The 19,990-nt window shown below is 35.4% G+C and overlaps 2 protein-coding genes across 2 annotated transcripts; one reads left to right on the top strand and one right to left on the bottom strand.

Moving 5' to 3' along the window:
• Positions 1 to 251: 251 nt before the first annotated feature.
• Positions 252 to 4,501, bottom strand: LOC125858985 (protein STRUBBELIG-RECEPTOR FAMILY 2). Its single transcript, XM_049538737.1, has 16 exons — positions 4,426 to 4,501; positions 4,218 to 4,350; positions 4,066 to 4,140; positions 3,922 to 3,987; positions 3,763 to 3,834; positions 3,611 to 3,682; positions 3,392 to 3,463; positions 3,252 to 3,317; positions 3,106 to 3,171; positions 2,684 to 3,012; positions 1,881 to 2,149; positions 1,525 to 1,790; positions 1,173 to 1,320; positions 904 to 1,043; positions 669 to 825; positions 252 to 529 (listed from the first exon to the last, which is right to left on the bottom strand). The coding sequence occupies exons 1-16, from the start codon at positions 4,499 to 4,501 to the stop codon at positions 326 to 328; spliced, it is 2,211 nt and encodes a 736-aa protein (XP_049394694.1). The 3' UTR covers positions 252 to 325.
• A 3,424-nt stretch (positions 4,502 to 7,925) lies between these two features.
• Positions 7,926 to 19,223, top strand: LOC125860580 (carbon catabolite repressor protein 4 homolog 1-like). Its single transcript, XM_049540578.1, has 12 exons — positions 7,926 to 8,482; positions 13,760 to 14,483; positions 14,808 to 14,894; positions 14,963 to 15,046; positions 15,143 to 15,229; positions 15,320 to 15,406; positions 17,525 to 17,578; positions 17,656 to 17,747; positions 17,885 to 17,999; positions 18,190 to 18,337; positions 18,494 to 18,645; positions 18,739 to 19,223. The coding sequence occupies exons 1-11, from the start codon at positions 8,325 to 8,327 to the stop codon at positions 18,637 to 18,639; spliced, it is 1,782 nt and encodes a 593-aa protein (XP_049396535.1). The 5' UTR covers positions 7,926 to 8,324; the 3' UTR covers positions 18,640 to 18,645; positions 18,739 to 19,223.
• Positions 19,224 to 19,990: the final 767 nt, after the last annotated feature.

The following is a 19,990-nucleotide window of genomic DNA, read 5'->3' as shown; positions in this document are numbered from 1 at the left end:
AGTTAAATGTTCAGATTGTACCATTTCAACTGCTATTCAATCCCATTGCAGAAAGATGAACATCAAGTTAGCTATATACGGTAGGGATAGACCTTATACCAACTCTTTGGTTTTCTTTCAAAAGAAGTAAGTCTTTAACAATCTTAGAAGCTGGGAAAAGCAAGACAAGAGGGAAGGACTCTCCCGAAGAATCAATGTGTGCGCACATTAAACTCCGTGCGTTGCAACTTTATCGTTATGTAAAAGAACTGAAATGGTTGTGAAGAAATCCTAGTATGAAAAAAATTGTACAAGGTGGAGCATATATTCAACTCACTGCAGAAGGTCAGATGGATAAGTAGCTTGCAGTCGGTGAAGCAAAGAAATGGCTGTTGGTTGAACGAAAAGATCGGTCACAGGGGTCAACTTCAGCGCCTTGTGCTGTCTCTTTATCTTTTCCAGACTTTGCTTTTTCTTGTCCAGACTTCTGTAACAGTGACACCAGTGACTGAACAACTTCAGCCATTTGAGGACGGAATTCCTTCTGGGGCTGCTCATTTTTTTCAGTAGCATAAACAAAATTTTAGAGTGATTGTCAGGTGAAACCTTTATCTTAAAAAGCTTTTAGAAATTATCGTCATAGTTATTACGTATAAACGGTAAAATAAATTTGTAACATATTGAATTACCTGAATGCATTGAGAGATAATGTCAGCGTAAGATGAAAGAGCCCGAGTGGAAATTATTCTCTTTATTGTTGAATCAACCATCCCCAACAAAGACTCACTGTCATGAAGCTTGGAAGAAGCCCACTCCACCAGTGATTGCTCTCCTTTTGGTCTTGAACTGCATCAAGATTAATAAGGAAAAGGAAACATCAGCAACAAGATTATGGTTTTGAACAAGTTGAGAAAAAAGTCAAACCTGTCAAAAGGCCGCCTTCCAGTTAAAAGCTCAAGAAGCAGCACACCAAAGGAAAAGATATCAGCCTTTGGGTTGCCACTTCCACGTTTGACATGCTCAGGCGCAACATAGCCACTATCTGCAATAGCAATCTCAGAAGCCTGTCTTGCAACATTAAAAATGACAGTAATTGGTTGTGAGTATCGGGAAAACTTGTGCTGTTTCTAGTCTACTTACCATTTCCCTTAGCAGTTATAAGTAAATAAAGGTTATAAGAAAAAAAAATGTACCTTGATTTTAACATTGTTGCTGGCCAGTGGTTTTAGGACTGCTAGTCCACAATCACAAACACGAGGGTTAAGATCTTCATCAAGCAAGATGTTGGTAGCCTTTAGATTGCTATGGGTGATGGAAGGCACACAGGACGTGTGCAAGTAGCTGCAATATAAGTGGGAAGATTAAATCCATAAATACCATTAAGAAACACGAGAGGTAAGTAAAATATTATCCTCATCCAACTTACATACAGTATTTGCAGTCATAATTACAAGAAAGTGAGCCATGGTGCAAAACCTATTTAAGGTGTCCGACCAGATAAATAGAAGGTTGAAAGGATAAGCAAAACAAGTATTGTGTACTTACTTCAATGCCCGAGAAACACCAATGGCAATGCGGAGTCGGAAGCTCCAAGTCAGAGGCATGCACAAAACATTGTGCAAAGCATCATCAAGTGTCACTTTCCTTATGTACTCATACAAAAGGAGATGGTTTCCATTCCCCACAGAATAGCCAACAAGTGCAACAATATTAGGGTGCCTCAGATGAGATACAGTTCGAATCACTTCCATAAATTGTTCTTCTTCAGTTATGGAGAGTGCTACAGTCTTAATGTTCTTAACAGCCAGAACCTTGCACAAAAGAAGTAAGAAGAGTAAGAAAACTTTGTAAATTTCTCTTTGTTGAATGCGAGAAGTTCTTAAATAAAGCTCCTAGGATACCTGTCCATCAGGGAAATCTGCTCTATAAACCGAACCAAGTGTTCCTTCACCAAGAAGATTATTGGGACTGAAGTTGCTAGTGGCCAACTGCAAATCTGCCACTGCATAGAGTTTGGCACATATTGGGATTTTGCACTTCTTGGAGAAACTTCTTCTGTTCGACATTTTAATAGTCATGGTTGGTGCAGGTGGCAATTGCCATGAAGAAATCAGTGGAGGAGAGTCACTGCTAGATGAATCTGGCCTATCGTATTCAGCAACTAAAGAACCTGAGATGATGAGTAAAATGAAAAACCAAACCAGAGAAGAACTCTTTGAAAAATGTGGCTCATTTTCACAGAAGCTATTTCACTGGAAAACAGATTTTATGTGCATTAGGCATTATCCAGATTGTGCTTCATCATAATACAATCTCATAAACCTCAACTTTGATAGAAGCACACACAGAAGATGCAGAGGGGAAATGTTAATGCTGGATGAATTATTACTACAAGAAACATGTAGAGTTGATAGTTTTAGGCAGGGAAAGGATAACACAACCACATTATATTTGTCCATTTCATAGGAATAGGTTGTATCAACAAAACTTTCATGAATGAGATGTTACTGGAAAACCAACCCAGAAGAACAAGAAGGGAGAAGATTGAGCCTAGGTTTGGTCTAGTATTTCTCTATCTGCTAGGAACAGACAATTGAGAAGTGCACTACGAAATTATCAGCTTGAAACCATTTTAGCGAAAGCTTTGCACATACAAGTTGAGGGAATCTGGTATATGAAGTGTTTCTGAAGAATTATATCTGACCTTGGGATGCACTAATTGGAAGAGACTGCAATGAACTTAAGCTGCCTCCTATGCTGTCAAGTGTCTGTTTTGTAGACCGATGAGTCCGAACAGCAATGAAGACTGCTGCACCAATTACAGTCATTACAGCTCCAACCACCATAATAACTATTCCTCCAGAGCCTGGTCTTTTCTTTCTGTTATATCCTGATTCATGAGAAGGATATTTCTCAATGGCACTAGACTCTGTTGTTGGAGGACTAGAGATATTCTGCTCATTGGGCATAACATCAGTAGGAAACTTCCAGGGAGGATAGTTTACTCCTATGCGAAACTGATTACCTCCAATCCTGATTATTAGGAAAGACATAAGCTATCCAAATGACAATTAGGAAGTAAAGCATAATATACCAAGTAGACTTTGAATTTTGAAAGCTGTTTACCATAAGCTGTTAATACTTTGAAAGCTCTCAGGAATAACACCACTAAAATGATTATCTTCAATGTTCCTGGAATTGACACATATATAATAAATTTGAGAGTGATAGTTTAAGCTTTTATAGACTCACTAAACAGATTACTAACTCACAGTTCATGTAGATGAAGGTCAGCCAGAAAAATTACTGATCCAGTAAATTCATTGCTCTGAAGATGCCTGCGCCACAATACCTCATTCGTTACTAATGAAATTTGCAACTGGAGGCATATTGTCAGATGTGAAAAACTTACAATCTTGTAAGGTTCATCAGAGTTCGAAATGATACAGGTAGATCTCCACTAAAGTTGTTGTGTGACAGGTCCCTGTTGAAGAAAATTATACTAGCACTTGGATAATTTCAGATTTTTTTTGTGAACAAATTTTACTCCAAAGACAAAGATTCACTAGATATAAGTAAGGTCAAAATTTGCATCCAAAATTTAAAAAAAAAACAAAGAAATATATCATACATCATTATAAGGTTGTCGAAGCCACCAAACACATCTGGTAGTGGTCCAGATAGAAGGTTCTGACTCAGATTTCTGCATTAAAAATAACAAATGTTAGGAGTTGAGGATCAAATAGGAGAGATGTAAAGAAGCTGAACAGAGAATATGCTTACAGGTGCCTGAGATGTTTCATTGAAGTCACAGTATGTGGAATGGTTTGACTAAAATAATTGGCCGCCAAATTTCTATATCCACCAAAACAAGAAGGGAAGAAGATATATTGAGAATGTAGAGCTAAAAGAAGGAATTGAGAAAGATGAAATTCATCTTACAAATCTGTGAGATTAGTGGGCAAGCTATTCGGTATCTCTCCATGGAAATGATTGGAACTAAGATCTCTACATAAAAGAAAAACAGATGAGATAACTAACTAATGAATCCTTGGAGATCAGATACAGTAAAATGAAATAACCTACAAATGCTTCAAGTGTTGTAGACGAACAAGTTGATCTCCTTGAAGATTACCAGTGAGACTTAATCCTTGAAGTTTACTGCAGGAAAATAAAAATCGGTGAACCACAAGGGCGTGGGCATAGGCAAAAGAGAAGAAGAAGAAGAAGATTTGTACATGTCAATGACTGATGATTGATGGCATGAAACCCCAGTCCATAATTCGTCACAAGGATCACCTCCCTCTAATTTCCAATTGTTAAGTTGTGTAGGGCAGTTTAGGGATCTGTAAAAATTTCTCAGTGCTTCTACTGCAAAATCACAATCACAATCACATAAATAACAATGAATGCTCAAATCAACCAATAAAGTAACCAAATATATACCTTCCTCAACGTCAGTGAGGGCAACAGCTTGAAAGAGGAAAATTGCAAACACTACAAATCTCTGCTTAGCCGCCATTGTCATTCGTCCTTCCACCAACTTCAAAATACAGAGATGATCAGAGATAATACAGAGATAATCATCAAAATACAGAGATAAACACCAAAATACAGAGATAATCATCAAAATACAGAGATAATCACCAAAATGCAGAGATAATCACCATTGATTCACCACACTAGCAAGAGAAACAAACAATTACTATTCTGAAGATCTAACAGACGAAGAATCTTTTCACTCCAATTCCAATACAGTAAGTAAAACGGTTAGTTAGTTAGTTATAATAGAAACCTTGTGAGCGCGGCAAAATTATTTTATCTTTTTTTTTAAAAAATAATTTTTTTAGTCACAATATATTTATCTATGTATTTATTCAAAAGAGTTCTATAATTTATCCATACTTTAATGGTTATAGAAAATCTATTTATGTTAAAAAATTATTATTATATAAGGTAGGCTTTATTCAAAATATGTTTTCTTTATTGATTGGGCATATTTAAAAAGTTATAACTATTTTACTATCAACTTACCCAGTATTTAAGTGCATATAAAATGAGATAGAATCAATATCTGCATTTCCACCTCCACTTTCACGTGGAAGTAGAGGAAAGTGTACAACCAATTTCTAATCATATTTTATTTTATCTTTTTTTTAAATAATTTTTTAGTCACAATATATTTATCTATGTATTTATTTATAAGAGTTCATGTATCGATATTTTATCGGAGATGGAAAATCTATTTATGTTAAAAATTATTATTATATAAGTTAGGCTTTATTTAAAATATTTTTTTATTGATCGTGTATATTTAAAAAGTTATAACTATTTTACTATCAACTTACTCAATATCCGAGTGCATATAAAATGAGATTGAACTAATATATTTGCATCAACCGTTATTTTTACATACATTTCTTCGCATACAAATTTCCATTCAAAGTTCATTTCCTAGCATCTGCACTTATGTATACTAGTTTTTGTGCATTTTGCGTGTATGCCATATTTTTCTTTGTTGGTTAAAACAATATTATATATATATATATATATATATATATATATATGCTAAGGAATTACAGAAGAGTTAGCTAGAACATACTCCTTAGATGGGCTAGTAATTACTACAATATTACTCAAATGAGCTAACTTGTTACATAATAGATGGCCTAATTAGTCTAGTCGAGATAACTTCATTCTTGTCTTTAGCAAGTTCGCCTTTGATATAGTCCGATAGAGATTGCAAAAGGATAGCCTTGTCATAGGTTGTTACCCTGGATCCTTGCTTAGCTAATGTATCTGCTACATAGTTATCTTGCTTGAAGCTATGTCGGACCAATGTTGTAACACCTCAGAAACCTAGCAGACCTGAACAACAGAAAATTGGGTGAATCACGGAAGGGTTCACGGATCATGAAAGAACGACGGTCCGTCGACCTGCTCGTGGTTCACACCCAGCCAGCGTGATGGACCACGGTTCCCACCACGAGCTGTGGATGGGTCCGTCAACCTAAACCAACAGACCCCTAGCCCAAGTGAAGAACCACGGTGGCCTTCACGATCTGTGGTCCTTTACACGGTTCGTGAAGTGGATCGTGGCAGGGAGGTACAGAACCAATAGGCACTGGCCAGCAACCACAACCCACTCGATGGACCGTGGTTCCGTTAACGGTCCGTCAGTGGCTCTGTGGGTGGGCCTCGTCAGCTTTTAAGTCAGGGTTGTTTTGGTCTTTTTTCCTATGTATTGGGAATTTAAACTACATTATTTTACTTAGTTTAGCCTAATAATTTAGTCAGAACCTACCCAAAACCTTTTTTCTCCAAAAATTATCCAAATTAGAACGAAAGAAGAGAAAGAGGCGTTAGTTTCCTTCAAGAACAAGCAACTGTGTTCTTCAACTTTCATCCCCGAAATCAAAGGATTTCTTTGTAGATTTCGTCACCAGGTATGTGGGATTTCACTATTAGGTTCCTTTTATCCACTAGGTCCCTAGATTTCAGTCAATTCCTTGATTCTCCATATCTTTTTTAGACCTAGGATTTCTAAAACCTCAGATATTTACTATGATTTAGATGTTGTAGTATCCTAAATCGAATTAGCTTATTTCTTGGAAAGTTTGCTTAATTCCTTTTATGAAACTCAGAACCCTAATTTGTATAAATTCTCTTAGTTCACGAATTATACTTGTTAAGTTAGTTAAACAGATAATCATGCTCCAGATTTTGAATGTTACATTATCAGTATATAAATAAATGTTGCATTCTCAGATTACACGTCAGTATTTTGAGCTATTCAATATTTCAGTTACATTTGTGTCATATACATATTCAGTTGGGAGTAGACTTAGCACCGAGTGGACTAGGGTTCAACATGCCCTCATAGTCCCACAACTACGTGCCCTCGTAGAAGTAAGTCCACTCTGTTGGGCATCAGATTTAGTGAACATGCCAGCCATACCTTTATTCGAGTTTATACAAAAATAATTGAATCATATGTATATGTATTTAATTTAAATACAGATACAAATGAATTTAAATACAAATAAACAGATGAATACAAATATTTATATTTGAATACAAAATAGATATGAATATAAATTCAGAACAAACATAGTATTTTGATTCAAAATACAAATACAAAGCAAAAGATGGTGCTTTGTTTGGTCTGCCATTAGAGTAAAAAGTTTTGGAGTTCCTTTTGGTTAATTCTAATTGAAACTGTAGAAATTGAATGACACGAATACACACACAAAAAGATTATCTCAAACTGCTTTCCATCATTGTAATGAAAAAAATCTTCAATTGAAACCCTATGAAAATAGATGAAACAAATGTATACAAATATAATCTTTATAAAAAACAAGAAAAAATGCAATTAGAATATACTTAATGAAGATGAATCACAAAAATCACTCCTACAATCATGCAAAAGAATAGTGAATCGGAAGGATTTTTGAAAAAAATAATATCGATGATATATGAATATTGAAAGAGAAAACATTGACGAGGATAAACATGGAAACCAACACCGTAAGACATGCCTAACATAATTGATTAGGCGTGTACTAATTACTTTGCTATTTAATATTTGTTAATATACATATAAAATTGAAAAGAAATGATTATAACATTGAAAAGAAATGATTATTCAGGTGTAGTAAATTAACTTTGCTATTTCATATTTAATTATATCCATATAATATAAAATAAGTAAATTATAGCTATTTATCTTAAATATATATTGATATTTGCTATATCTCGTAGTTTTTCCTTAATTATATTCATATAATATAAAATAAATAAATTATAGCTATTTATCTTAAATATATATTGATGTTTGCTATATCTTGTAGTTTTTCCAATAAATTATGCCAAATTTAAGGGCTTTTAACTATTTTTTAATATATATATATATATATATATAGAAAATTAGAAAAGCTGAGACTAGTGTCTTCCCTCCTCTCTCTCCGTTTGTAAAACCCTAAAATCACATCCAATCAATCGATTCTCCCCTCCTCTCTCTAAAGTTTTCTATTTGTCTCTTAACAACAATTTGAATCTTGATTGATTTCTCTGTAGTTCGTCCTCATTTCCATTTTCATTGAAGATCTCTTCGATTTTAATCCAAATTTTGTGTTGGTGATATTATATACTATTTTCTGTTGGTGATATTGAGGGCAAAGAAGACTGCCGATTGGTGCAGAAGTCTGTTGAATGGCGGATACGCCGCATCTCCAATATATCTTGGATTGTTCTCACTTAAACTTAGTACTAGGAGAAGTTGCAGTTGTGTTGAGAAAAAGAAAAGAGTGCGTTACCTTCAATATTTTTCAAGAAGGAGAACAATGCTGAGTGTGGTGCGGGTGCATCTCCCGTCTGACATTCCCATAGTAGGCTGTGAACTTACCCCCTATGTTTTGTTGCGTTGTCCTGATTCATTACTCATTTCTGATGATATCCCTGAATCCGCCCCTATTTACGGCTGTTTCTTGAGATATAAGTGGTTAGTTTCTTCTTCTTCTACTTCTTTATATTTATTTGATTATTTTTCAATCAGAGGAATGAGTATAATCTATGGATTGAACTGATTTTCTTGTAGAATGTTTGGTGACTTCCTCATTTTCTTTTGTCAAACCTTCTGTTTTTGGTTTATAAAGTTTTGTTGCGGCTCATGAATGACATTATATTTAGTTGTTCGCTGTATTTTTCCAAGGAGATGATGATCATTGGTTTCCATTTAATTCCTCTCAAATTGGCAATGATAGTTTACGGTTGTGACTGTGAGTCTACTTGCAAGAGTGGCTTTAGTCAGTTTGAACTAGTAGAATGAATGTTATATGCTCTGGAAGAAAGCAGTATCTCTGTAGATATTTTTTAAATTGCTCCTTATCTTTCATTCAAGAATTATGATTACAACCAGATATGTATTGAAAACCCCATTAGATCTCAATAAAGACAAAAAAAATACTAGGTGATTTCTTCCCATTTGACTAATTTTCTGCGGGCAAAGTTACCCAACACTTGTGCTAGTGGGAGATAGCAAGTACCTGCAAAATACTTGTGGTGCATGCAAGTTGGTCCATTATAAAAAATGTATTGTAGAATCTGCCCTCCCTTCCTCCAAACCCCCAACCCAATCCTTCAAATAATCATTTGAAAAGTTTGACCAGGGTATAATTGGAAATGTGTTGAGGCTTGATAAGCTGTGACAAAATACCATAATGATGTTAGGTGCATCTACTTTCACAATCTATGGTAGGACCATTTCCTATTTTAAAAAAAAGAAAAGAAAATAGAGCTCTGACGGGACTGATTCACGTCAGGAGGTAAAATTAAGTTGTTGTATTTAGCCATAGGAGCATTTGATGTGTATTTGATCTAATGAAGGAAATCCTACTTCAAGTTGTTTGATTTGCTATAGCCCAGAGTCCCCTTTGGCAGAAAGACATCTAGACATTTGTGGCAAAGCTTAACTTCATTTTTTGTCTTAGCTTACAACAACAACAACATACCCACTGAAATCCCACTAAGTGGGTCTGGGGAGCTTAGAGTGTACATAGACCTTACCACTACCTCGTGGATGTAGAAGGATTGTTTTCGAAAGATACTCTGCTCAAGTGCATCAACCCAAGTAAAGGAAGAAGAAATTAATGAATAAACCATATCAATTAATAAGAAAAACAGGGTAGAGTCATTCTTTTCTTAGCTTTAGGAATTAATTTTGGTTTATGACTAATAGTTATGTAAAATATAGAGGTAAATATATGGTGCGACATACCACATCATGTGTATTTTAGGAAAGTATCTGACTCTCCTATAATACTAGTTAAGATCTCTTGGTACTTGCAGGGAACTAACATAATCCAAGGTCGAACTTTGATTTTCTTCAAAGCAGGATAAAACTATGAATATCTTATGTGTATCATCTCACTGAAGAAATATCTGAATGACCAAATCCCATCCTTGTTGTGACCCCATAAATAAATCCTCACCTATCTGTGTTCTTTGAAAACTCTCCTGTAACTATAAAGTTCTATCATTCTGGGAATCTCCTAGCCATTCAAGTTTCTTTTAAGGACCAAATCCCAACCTTGTTGTGACTACATTCCAGCAACAATCTCATCTTGATGTTGAGCCAAAGGCCCAAAGCAATGATATCTGGAAAAAGATCTTTGAGGCTCTCAACACCCATCCATTTATTAGCCCAAAAACTGTTTTTCTGCCATTTTAAACCTTGACATTTGACTGATTACTAGGGAAAGGCCAGAAGACTCTAATAGATTTTCAGAGGCCAACACAATAGGGAGTATTATCCACTTTAGTTACCCATTTGTTCAATTCCTCATACTTGCTCTTAATCACCCTGTACCCGAAGGCTTGGTCCTCCTGATGGTACCTCCATAGACCATAGCCACTTCACCCTAAGAGCTTTGCTTTGGTTTTTGAGGTTCTTGTACCCTAATCCACCATGTTTCTTGCTTCTGATGATGTTCTATTAGACCAAGTGAAATTCTTTTTTTTCCTTATTGACTTGTCACATGAAGTTTTTGATTTTGTCCAACCTTTGGACTACTGACTGAGTTACATGGACAATAGATAACATATATGTAGGAAGAGCATCTAGAACTGAGTTTATTAGTGTTGGTCTACCTCCCAAGACAGGACTTGAGGAGCTAACATAATCCAAAAACTGATTTCCATTGTTCAAGGGCATAATCCTTTTCTTAAGGAATCATGACTTTATTTGTACGACGTGATCCTTTTTGTCGATGAAATATGATAGATGATGTAACTGGAATTTCCCTTTTTTTGGTATTGTGCATGTACTAAATTGGATTGAAGAATTCCACGCATTCGACTTATCAAAAGCTTCCATGCATTGGTGGATGGTCTAGACGACATGACATAATAACCTTTAGAGGAACTATGCATTTTTATTCTTCTCTAATGACCTTTGACTTGTGGAACTTTTCTGTATGTTGTAGTACATGTCTGCATAATTCCTAAATTTAAAATTTAACGACTGAACAATTGATATAGTTTCGCAATTTAATCAGCAAAAGGGTCTATTTTTATATGTACTTCCATAAATATTAGGTTGTATACTTAAATATCATCTTTTCCATTTTATTACAATAATCTAGCCAGATGAGTAGATCTGCCACAGACAAGATGAAATCCTTATTACATCCTCTTTTTGCACAACAAAGGTTAAATACAAATTGAATTGAACTAGATCTGAAATAAAACATAGAGAAGTACGATTGATTAGATCACTAGATCTTATCCTAGTGTCAAGTTCCCAGATAGGCTCTTATGATCTAAATAGCTAAACAAGCAATACATAATGTAACATTTTCGTTGTCACAAACAAAAAGAAAAGGAACCGTGTTCCAGCTACTCAGGGATTTCTTGGTTGTAAAAATCTAAGTTGCTCGGACTCTTCACTTTCGGTGCCACACCCATGTCGATACGATGTGGGTGTGGGACCGTATCTGATCTGGTCAATGGGTTTTGGTACTTTGACCAAATTTGAGTGAGTAATTTTGGACAGAATCAATGATTTCTGTAATCGAAATAAAAAGTAAGGTGAAATTGAAGAAAATGAAATACCTTGTATATTTAAGTTTCTATTGTCACTCCCTTTCCTTTTATCTCCTTTCAGAAACTCCTCTTGATCAATATTTTTTTTGATGACCCCTCTTGATCAATATTGTCTCCTCAACTTTTTCACATAATATCTCATAATTTAGGCTTTATAACTCTATTTTTAGATATTTGAATTATTTTTAGCTGAATCCCAGCACCCGTATCCATACATGGATCCATATCCCCGAATCTTATAATTTAGATCATAGAGGATCCGACCTCTAGATCCGCACCCGTATCGGATACCCACACTCAAGTCTGAGCAACTTAGATAAAAATAAGCTAAAGAAGAAAGTAACATTTTTATGATCTTCTCTTAATAATATTTGTATCCTATATCTCAATTACTTTCTTTTAAATTTATCTTTTGCATTAAAAGATACTTATCATAAGATCAGGTGGTTTATGTTTATAATAGTTGGTAGACATGCCATCTGAATATGTTCTCGCATTGTTGGTGTAAGCATTAGGTGCAGGTATATGACACAAATGACACGGTAGATCGTGAAGGAAGACTTGGATAACTGCAGATTGTTTTTTCTTTATTGAAGAACTGCAAATAAGTAATTGAATTTTGGTGGTGGGAGAAAAAGATCAATAAAAGTTGCTTCATATATTAATGATAGAACACGGTACTGTGCACCATTTTAAAAAGTTTTTGGCCCTTGGAATTTCGTAACTGTAGAATGTTTAAAATGTTGCTCATTCTTGTTTCTTCATTTAAACTTTGGAGAATTAATTTTTATATTTCCTTGAGTTGACCTAAAATAAATGTGCATCTCTATTTTTGTGCAATTGCCATACGTGCACCTATTAAGGAAAGTCCCTATGTGGGCTTAGTGTGTTGCAACTTGTTGGTTTCCATCTTTTTGTTGACGTGTGAAATCATTATTTATGTACACAAGTATGAAGTCAATAAACAGAAAAACAGTTTGCTTATAAGACAGTATGAGCCTGTTTGGATGTGCTTAATGCTTTTGACTTATAAGCCAAAAGCCTTAAGTTAGAATTTCTAACTTATGACTTTTGGCTTATTTTTGTCTTTTCATTTCAAAAAAGTGCTCATAAGCACTTCTTTTGATATCCGAGCACTCCAAAAGTGCTTAAAAGCTACTTTAGCTTAAAAACACTTAAATAATCCAATCCAAACAAGGCTCTAAGATGTATGCAATGCCGGCCATGAATTTTGTCTTGCAGAAAGAGACACTAAATAAAAACTGCAGTCAGAGAATTATGTAGATGTTGTGGATGAATATGTTAATGATTAGGAATCTATCAAAAAATATGTTTAATGTTTAGGATATTATGAATGGCCACTAATTGACCGGTCACACTGGTCAGTGGCATTCATTCAGTTGTCCTGTTCAGATGGATGACACAGTTCCCATTTGAAGCAGTGTATAAGAAAAGTTGTTAAATTTGAATTAAAACCTTCAAATGCATATATATATATATATATATATATATATATATATATGTATGTATGTATGTATTGAAGTGCGTTTCTAATTGCTATCAGGCCTATATGTCTATGTTAAGATGGTTTATTCCTCAAGATTTTATATCACGTAGTGTATATGTAATATAGAAATATATATGCTTCCAAAGTCCTTGTTTTTTAAAGTATGAATTTCTTTTTTCCCCCAGGGGTTAGTTCATTTTGCAATTGTTGAGGTACTTGTATCTAGTCACAAGTCCAAGCCCTGAACTAACCGAACTTAGTCCAGTATTTAGGTGTAGAAGGGTAGAGGGTGGACCCATCCCCTAGCTTCAAAGGCTATGATTGGTTGGCTCCAGAACGATTTTTTCGGTCATATAAACAAATTCACAAAATCCCAGAAACAGTCAACCACATTTGGGCACCGAGGAAACTGCTTAGAAATCAACCACATGTGGGTACTGGATTGCTTCCTGGGGTTCCATATTTTATAGTTGATATCATGGAAATTATTGCTTGACTAATAGTGTCAGTTTGACTCTGACACTGGCTATTTGGCTCTTTAACTGAATTGATACTTTTCTCCACTAAAAAGATGTGATTTGAGCTGTCATTTCTCCTTGCTGCCAAGAAAAGCAATATCTATTGAATTCTTTTTTCATTACTTGTTTGATAATTCTTCGTTTTTTGCAGGTACCGAATACAAAGTGATAAAAATGTTGCCATGTGCAGCATCCATCCATCTGAGCAAGCTACGCTGCAGTGCCTTGCATGTGTGAAGGCCAAAATCCCTGTTGCCAAGAGTTACCATTGCTCCCCAAAATGTTTCTCAGATGCATGGCAGCATCATCGTCTTCTGCATGAACGTGCTGCTTGTGCTGTGAATGCAAATGGAAATGAGGAAAATACAGGATCTGGTGTTAATACAAGCTTGACTTCTTCGCAATCAAGCGGTAGCTTGACAAATGGAACAACACCTTTATATCCTGTAGTAGTAAGTCAAAGAAATGGTGGTGAAACCTGGTTTGAAGTTGGACGCTCTAAAACTTACACCCCATCTGCAGATGATATTGGTCACACCCTTAAATTTGAATGTGCTATCATCAATGCAGAAACAAAATTATCTGTTGGAAATGCTAGTACCATGATGTCTCGAGTGATTCCTGCTCCATCTCCTACTCCACGTCGCTTGATTTCAGTTAGTGGAGTTGATATACCACTGCATCTGGACTTAGATAGTCGTTTATCATCTTCAGGAACTTTTACTGTGCTCTCATACAACATTCTGTCTGATGCATATTCAACAAATGAATTGTACAGTTATTGCCCCTCTTGGGCTCTTGCTTGGACTTACCGGAGACAAAATCTATTGCGTGAAATAGTTGGCTACCGTGCAGACATTGTTTGCCTCCAAGAGGTACCTCCTATGACATCAGCTAAAATTTTAATATGTAATTGTTTAGGTGATTTTGTTGAATCTTTTGAATTAAAGTACCAGTAGGTATGAAAAATCTTTTCATGCTATTCAGGAGGGTTGCTTCTTACTTCTATATTGCAATTTAGAGGACTGAATTTGTGAATTTGATGCCTGCATAATCAGCTACTTTAGCTTAAAGAATTTCTTTTTCTTCAAGTGTAGATGTTTGTACTTACCAGTATGTTGTCATGTTAAAAATGATCTTGTGAATTGCCTTTGGAATTATAATACCCGTATCTTAGTGCTTTATGCTTCCATTATCAGGTTCAGAGTGATCACTTTGAAGAATTCTTTGCTCCTGAGCTGGACAAACATGGTTATCAAGCTTTGTTCAAAAGAAAAACAACTGAGGTTTGTGGTGCATAGTGTGTTTTCATCTGAAAGTTTTTGATTTCTAATGACACTTTTTCTTTATGCAGGTGTTCAGTGGGAATATCAACACCGTTGATGGTTGTGCCACATTTTTCCGCCGAGATAGATTCGCACATGTTAAAAAATATGAGGTATGGAAGCACAGTATGTTCCTGAGAAGGGATTTACTAATAACACAATTTGTGCATTGATATTGTAACAAGAATCTTCGTATCCGCTTGTTGCAGGTTGAGTTCAACAAAGCTGCTCAATCTTTGACTGAAGCCTTAGTACCCAGCACCCAAAAGAAGACCGCATTAAATCGTTTACTGAAGGTATCTTACCGAATTTGTCACTTTCCTTGTTGGCTTATGACTATTTTCATTCAGGACTGGGCTTATATCTCACTCGTGTGTGCTTGACAGGATAATATTGCACTTATTGTGGTTCTGGAAGCAAAGTTCAATAACCAGGGGGTTGACAACCCTGGGAAGCGTCAACTTGTTTGTGTGGTAAGGAACCTGGTGCTCCTTTCACGTTTCCGTTTAGAGTTAACTTCTGTGTTCTGTTCTGTACATCTCTGGAATAAACTCAGCCACTTTCATTGTCGTGCAGCAACTATTTTACTATTATTTCAAGTTGCCTGTGCTTTTGACATGCTGTTTTCTCTATGATTTTCATTGTATTGTTTCATTTTTCTTACTGTCAAGAGCACCTTTCTGTGTCATCTATATTAAGATTAAAGAAACTGTATTGACGAATCTAGATAGTCTCAAGACTTGAATTTCTAGAAACGACAAATGAAATTGTCAAAACAGAATCTAATAGTGGAAACTTTTGCATCTGACCTGGAAATATTATTCCCAAGGGTCTATGAATGAGTACAAGTCATTTAAATGAAGGTAGTTTGCCTAGTGCTTATATTTGCTTCAGTGTAGGTTCTTTAGGTTAAGAACGTTTGTAATCTGCAGGAGGTTTCATGTTGAATGTTTATGATTTGCAGAAGGTTTCATGTTTTAATGTTTATGATCTGCAGAAGATTTCACGGTTTAATGTTTATGATCTGCAGAAGATTTCACGTTTTTATGTTTATGATCAGCTGTAGGTCTCATGTTTTCCTTTCGAGTGAAGCACTATTTGGCAATATTGCATGTCCTTTAGCTGCCTGTATCTTTATTTTATGTTTTGACCGATAGGCATCTTCATCATAGGTTCTGGTTGACAGAGTTGAAGGCCCTTGAACTATAGTAAATTTGTGTCCTTTGGAGACGTGTTCATCATACTCTTACATTTCTAAAGTGATATCAGTTTGATATATTTGAAAGTATCCTGATCTCTAGAATTAAAGAAGAATCTCCATCTTAAAATAAAGGATAGTAGACTTGCAAAATATCTCGACTAATAGTTGAGGGGGTAGTTGAAGGCCCTTGAACTATTGTAGATTTGTGTCCTTTGGAGACGTGTTCATCATACTCTTAGGTTTCTAAAGTGATATCAGTTTGACATATTTGAAAGTATCCTGATCTCTAGAATTAAAGAAGAATCTCCATCTTCTTAAAATAAAGGATAGCAGACATGCAAAATATCTCGACTAATAGTTGAGGGGGTAGTAAGACAACTCTAGCTAGTAAATAGGACTATTTAAAAGGATTGTTAGTTTATTCTTAATTTGCTTTTCTCCATACCCTCTAGGAGTGAAGTACAACAGTTCTGGGAATATGCAAGTTAAGAAAGAATGATCTTCAATCATTTAATTCTATTGGGAAAAGCAAGAACAATCTTTAACATAAACTGCTAATTTTGGAGCAACCCCTGAAAGAATGCCACCTCCTGCATAGCTTGCTTCATAAGTTACTCCTCCCTTTGGTTTCAGATCACATGGTGGAAATGAAATTATGCTCTCTCACACACACATTTGTCCTTTCCTTTTTCATTTTCTTTGTGCATCTGGGGCATTGGTGATTGGTGAGAGTGATATCAGATCTGAATTTAGTAACTGACAACAAGATGCTTTAAAATGTCAAATCTCTTCCCTGCCAATAGGCAATTTTGAGCTTATCTCAAATATGTCTGTTCCTTTTCATGAAACAGTCCTAGTTCACGCGGACCTCATGTTGCGATAAGCTGACACAAACCAAAGCCTTATCAGACTCTGGCTCCTCTTCTCTACCTTAAAATGCGTTATGTTGTACCACCTGCCTTTTTTACTTGTGTTTCCATTTTTCCCTATCCATGACGTATTGTTAACTGTGATTGTGGTATCATTGATGAAGTACCATGGGAAATGATTGGTATTCAGCTGCTATATTGGTAACTTAACTTAGATGCCTGGAGAAAATAATAAGGCTTTGAATCTTTGTTCTTCTAAGGAGGTCAATTTTAGAACTAGTTCCTTTTAGTAAGAGTTTTACCATGCTGTGGTTAACATGAACTCAATTGATCTGGCGAAAACTTTTCTTTATTACAAGATTTTGTATTGTGCCTAGGCAGCAGTCTCCAGCATGCTATTGTGAAAGTTGGAGCAACCAAAAGTTTTTCTTATGAATCTCTTATGGACTCACTTAAATATTGGTGAAAATATTCTTCTGCTAGCGCACCTACTGAATACATTCCTTCATTTCTGAATGCAGGCTAACACACATGTAAATGTTCATCAAGAGTTAAAGGATGTCAGACTTTGGCAGGTTACTATTGGATAACAAATTAAATTGTTCATTTTATCTCAGTCTTGAAACTTGATTGGCAATTTGTTTGCATTTAGGTTCACACACTTTTAAAAGGACTAGAGAAAATTGCTGCTAGTGCTGACATTCCTATGCTGCTCTGTGGTGATTTTAATTCAGCTCCTGGAAGGTGCATGTTTTTCTTGATTTATAATTGCATGTTCTCTCATTGGCAGTGTTAAGAGTTGTACCTCTATTGCTTCCTCATTTTATGCAAAAATCAGGCTGGAACAGTAACATTACTGATAAAAGCTCTTGGCAATGCAGTGCTCCTCATGCACTTGTTGCTATGGGGAAAGTTGATCCAATGCATCCAGAGTTAGCAGTGGACCCTCTTGGTATTTTGCGTCCAGCCACAAAGTTAACGCATCAACTGCCATTGGTATCCACTTCAGTGACTTTAGAAAGCTCCTATTCCCCATTGTCTTTCATAGTAGATATGTTTGCTTCCCCATGTCCCTACCCTTCCTGAGCACATATATATTTTTGTATTAGACTCCATCGTTGAGAAGACTAAATAGGCTCTGTGACTATATTGGTTATATTGTTTATATTGGTATATATCTGTACAGGTAAGTGCTTACACATCCTTTGCCCGAATACCTGTGGTTCCTGGACTAGATCAGAAACGGAGGAAGCTGGATCCCGGCACGAACGAACCTTTGTTTACAAGCTGCACCAGAGATCATTTTGGGACTCTTGATTATATATTCTATTCTGGTATGATTGCCATGGTTCTGTCTTAAGATATTTTACATTAATGACTTATATTACATTTTTATGTTTCTGCATGTGGTCATAACTATATTTAATTGTACCTATATATAGAATTGTGGTTAGACTGATTTGTGTGATGGTTTGAATATGTGCTTTCAGCCGACTCTGTAACTGTTGAATCGTTATTAGAGCTCTTGGATGAGGAAAGCTTGAGAAAAGACACAGCACTTCCTTCTCCAGAGTGGTCGTCTGATCATATAGCACTCTTAGCTGGGTTTCGCTGCAAGCCTAGAACTAGGCGCTGACAATGGGTATGCAATTTGTTTCTGTTGATTTTAGTTTAAATACATATTTTGCTTGTTCACCATTGTTGTTTTTTGTTACAATTGTTCATTTTGGTGCAGGTCTTGCTTGAGGGATGAACTTGAAGATAGAAGCACAAAACAATCCAAAGGACAAAAATAAGTCATTGTAAGAATAGTAGCTGATGATATGGCCCCTGCCTTCTTTTTTCGGTGTCCGTGGTGGGATAGCAGTTGATCCTTGTATTATGTTACCTTATCATCACATAGATAGTTTTTAAAATTTTGAAAAGTCAGTGGAAATTTGCATCAATGTATGTTCTTTAGAATAAAAGCACAGTTAGAATAGAGTTAGAGACTTGCATAGACAGAAGTTTAGGGGCAGAGGAAGAAAAGTGGTTCAGTGTTGTGGATTTAATTTCCCCATGACTTTTGCTCTGTGTGGTCGATAGTTGATTTTTATCATGAAGGTTGATTGGAAATTCTGGTCGCAGACTCTTTTATTTGTGCATTACTGGGCTGAAAATCCTGAGTTGTAACAGAGAGTCAGTTTTAAGAAATGAGAATGGGCATATACATATATTGATTTGATTTGATCAGCCAGGGGAAATGTCTGATTTACATGTTTCTGCGTATATGATTAATATAATATAATTGACATCGTAAACTAATCTTAATACAACGAAAGGAACAGGTTGTATTAACATTATTTCACATCAGATTATTGAAATGTGTTTTTGAGGAACAAAAGTTTTTTTATATATTTATAGTCTTGAATGTAATAACCAGGGGTGTTTAAAACTGAATTGTGACCGATAAGCTAATTACAAAATTGGCTTATTGGTATTGGATTGTCAGATAAACGGATTAAAATTTTATGAAAGTCATTAAAACCTAAAACTTGGAAAAGCACTAATGCTATGCATGTGAAAAGTACGTCGCAATTTATCAAGTCATTGGCAAAGTGCTTTCACTTTCACTGGATAATGTAAATGGGATAACCAGTTGAAAATCTAAATCAATTTATCCATTTGATCTTATTACTGCTTAAAAGTCATCTTTTTGTAAGGTAATTAGTCGAAAAAAAGGTACCATAGAGATTAGAGGTTAGTCGATACACTATCCAATAACTATATGATAGATGCTAATTTGTTACCCAACCGGTATCTTATAGGTTGGGTAGCGGATTAGTAAATCTAAAAATCGATATCCGATATGCCAAACTGTTAAGCGAAATTATCCGTCCGATCAATCAGATAAGCAGCCCTAGCAATAACTACTTTGTTAGTGACTTGACAATTGAACTAACAAAAAGCCAATACAATATTTGACAAATATTTTAATGCTTATGCTT

Source organism: Solanum stenotomum, chromosome 3 (genome assembly GCF_019186545.1).
Source record: "Solanum stenotomum isolate F172 chromosome 3, ASM1918654v1, whole genome shotgun sequence".
NCBI lineage: Eukaryota > Viridiplantae > Streptophyta > Magnoliopsida > Solanales > Solanaceae > Solanum > Solanum stenotomum.
Note: the sequence above shows the minus strand (reverse complement) of the source record. Positions and strands in the feature narration are given on the sequence as shown.

What these genes read in the sequence shown, in the direction of transcription:
- LOC125858985 (XM_049538737.1), bottom strand. Translation starts at nt 4,501, where the DNA reads ATGGCGGCTAAGCAGAGATTTGTAGTGTTTGCAATTTTCCTCTTTCAA. An exon ending in CTACAACACTTGAAGCATTT is followed by an intron (nt 3,988 to 4,065) that starts GTAGGTTATTTC and finishes TCTTTTATGTAG; the next exon opens with AGATCTTAGTTCCAATCATT. An exon ending in TCCAATTAGTGCATCCCAAG is followed by an intron (nt 2,150 to 2,683) that starts GTCAGATATAAT and finishes TCATCATCTCAG; the next exon opens with GTTCTTTAGTTGCTGAATAC.
- LOC125860580 (XM_049540578.1), top strand. Translation starts at nt 8,325, where the DNA reads ATGCTGAGTGTGGTGCGGGTGCATCTCCCGTCTGACATTCCCATAGTA. An exon ending in CATTAAATCGTTTACTGAAG is followed by an intron (nt 15,230 to 15,319) that starts GTATCTTACCGA and finishes TGTGCTTGACAG; the next exon opens with GATAATATTGCACTTATTGT. An exon ending in AGGATGTCAGACTTTGGCAG is followed by an intron (nt 17,579 to 17,655) that starts GTTACTATTGGA and finishes GTTTGCATTTAG; the next exon opens with GTTCACACACTTTTAAAAGG.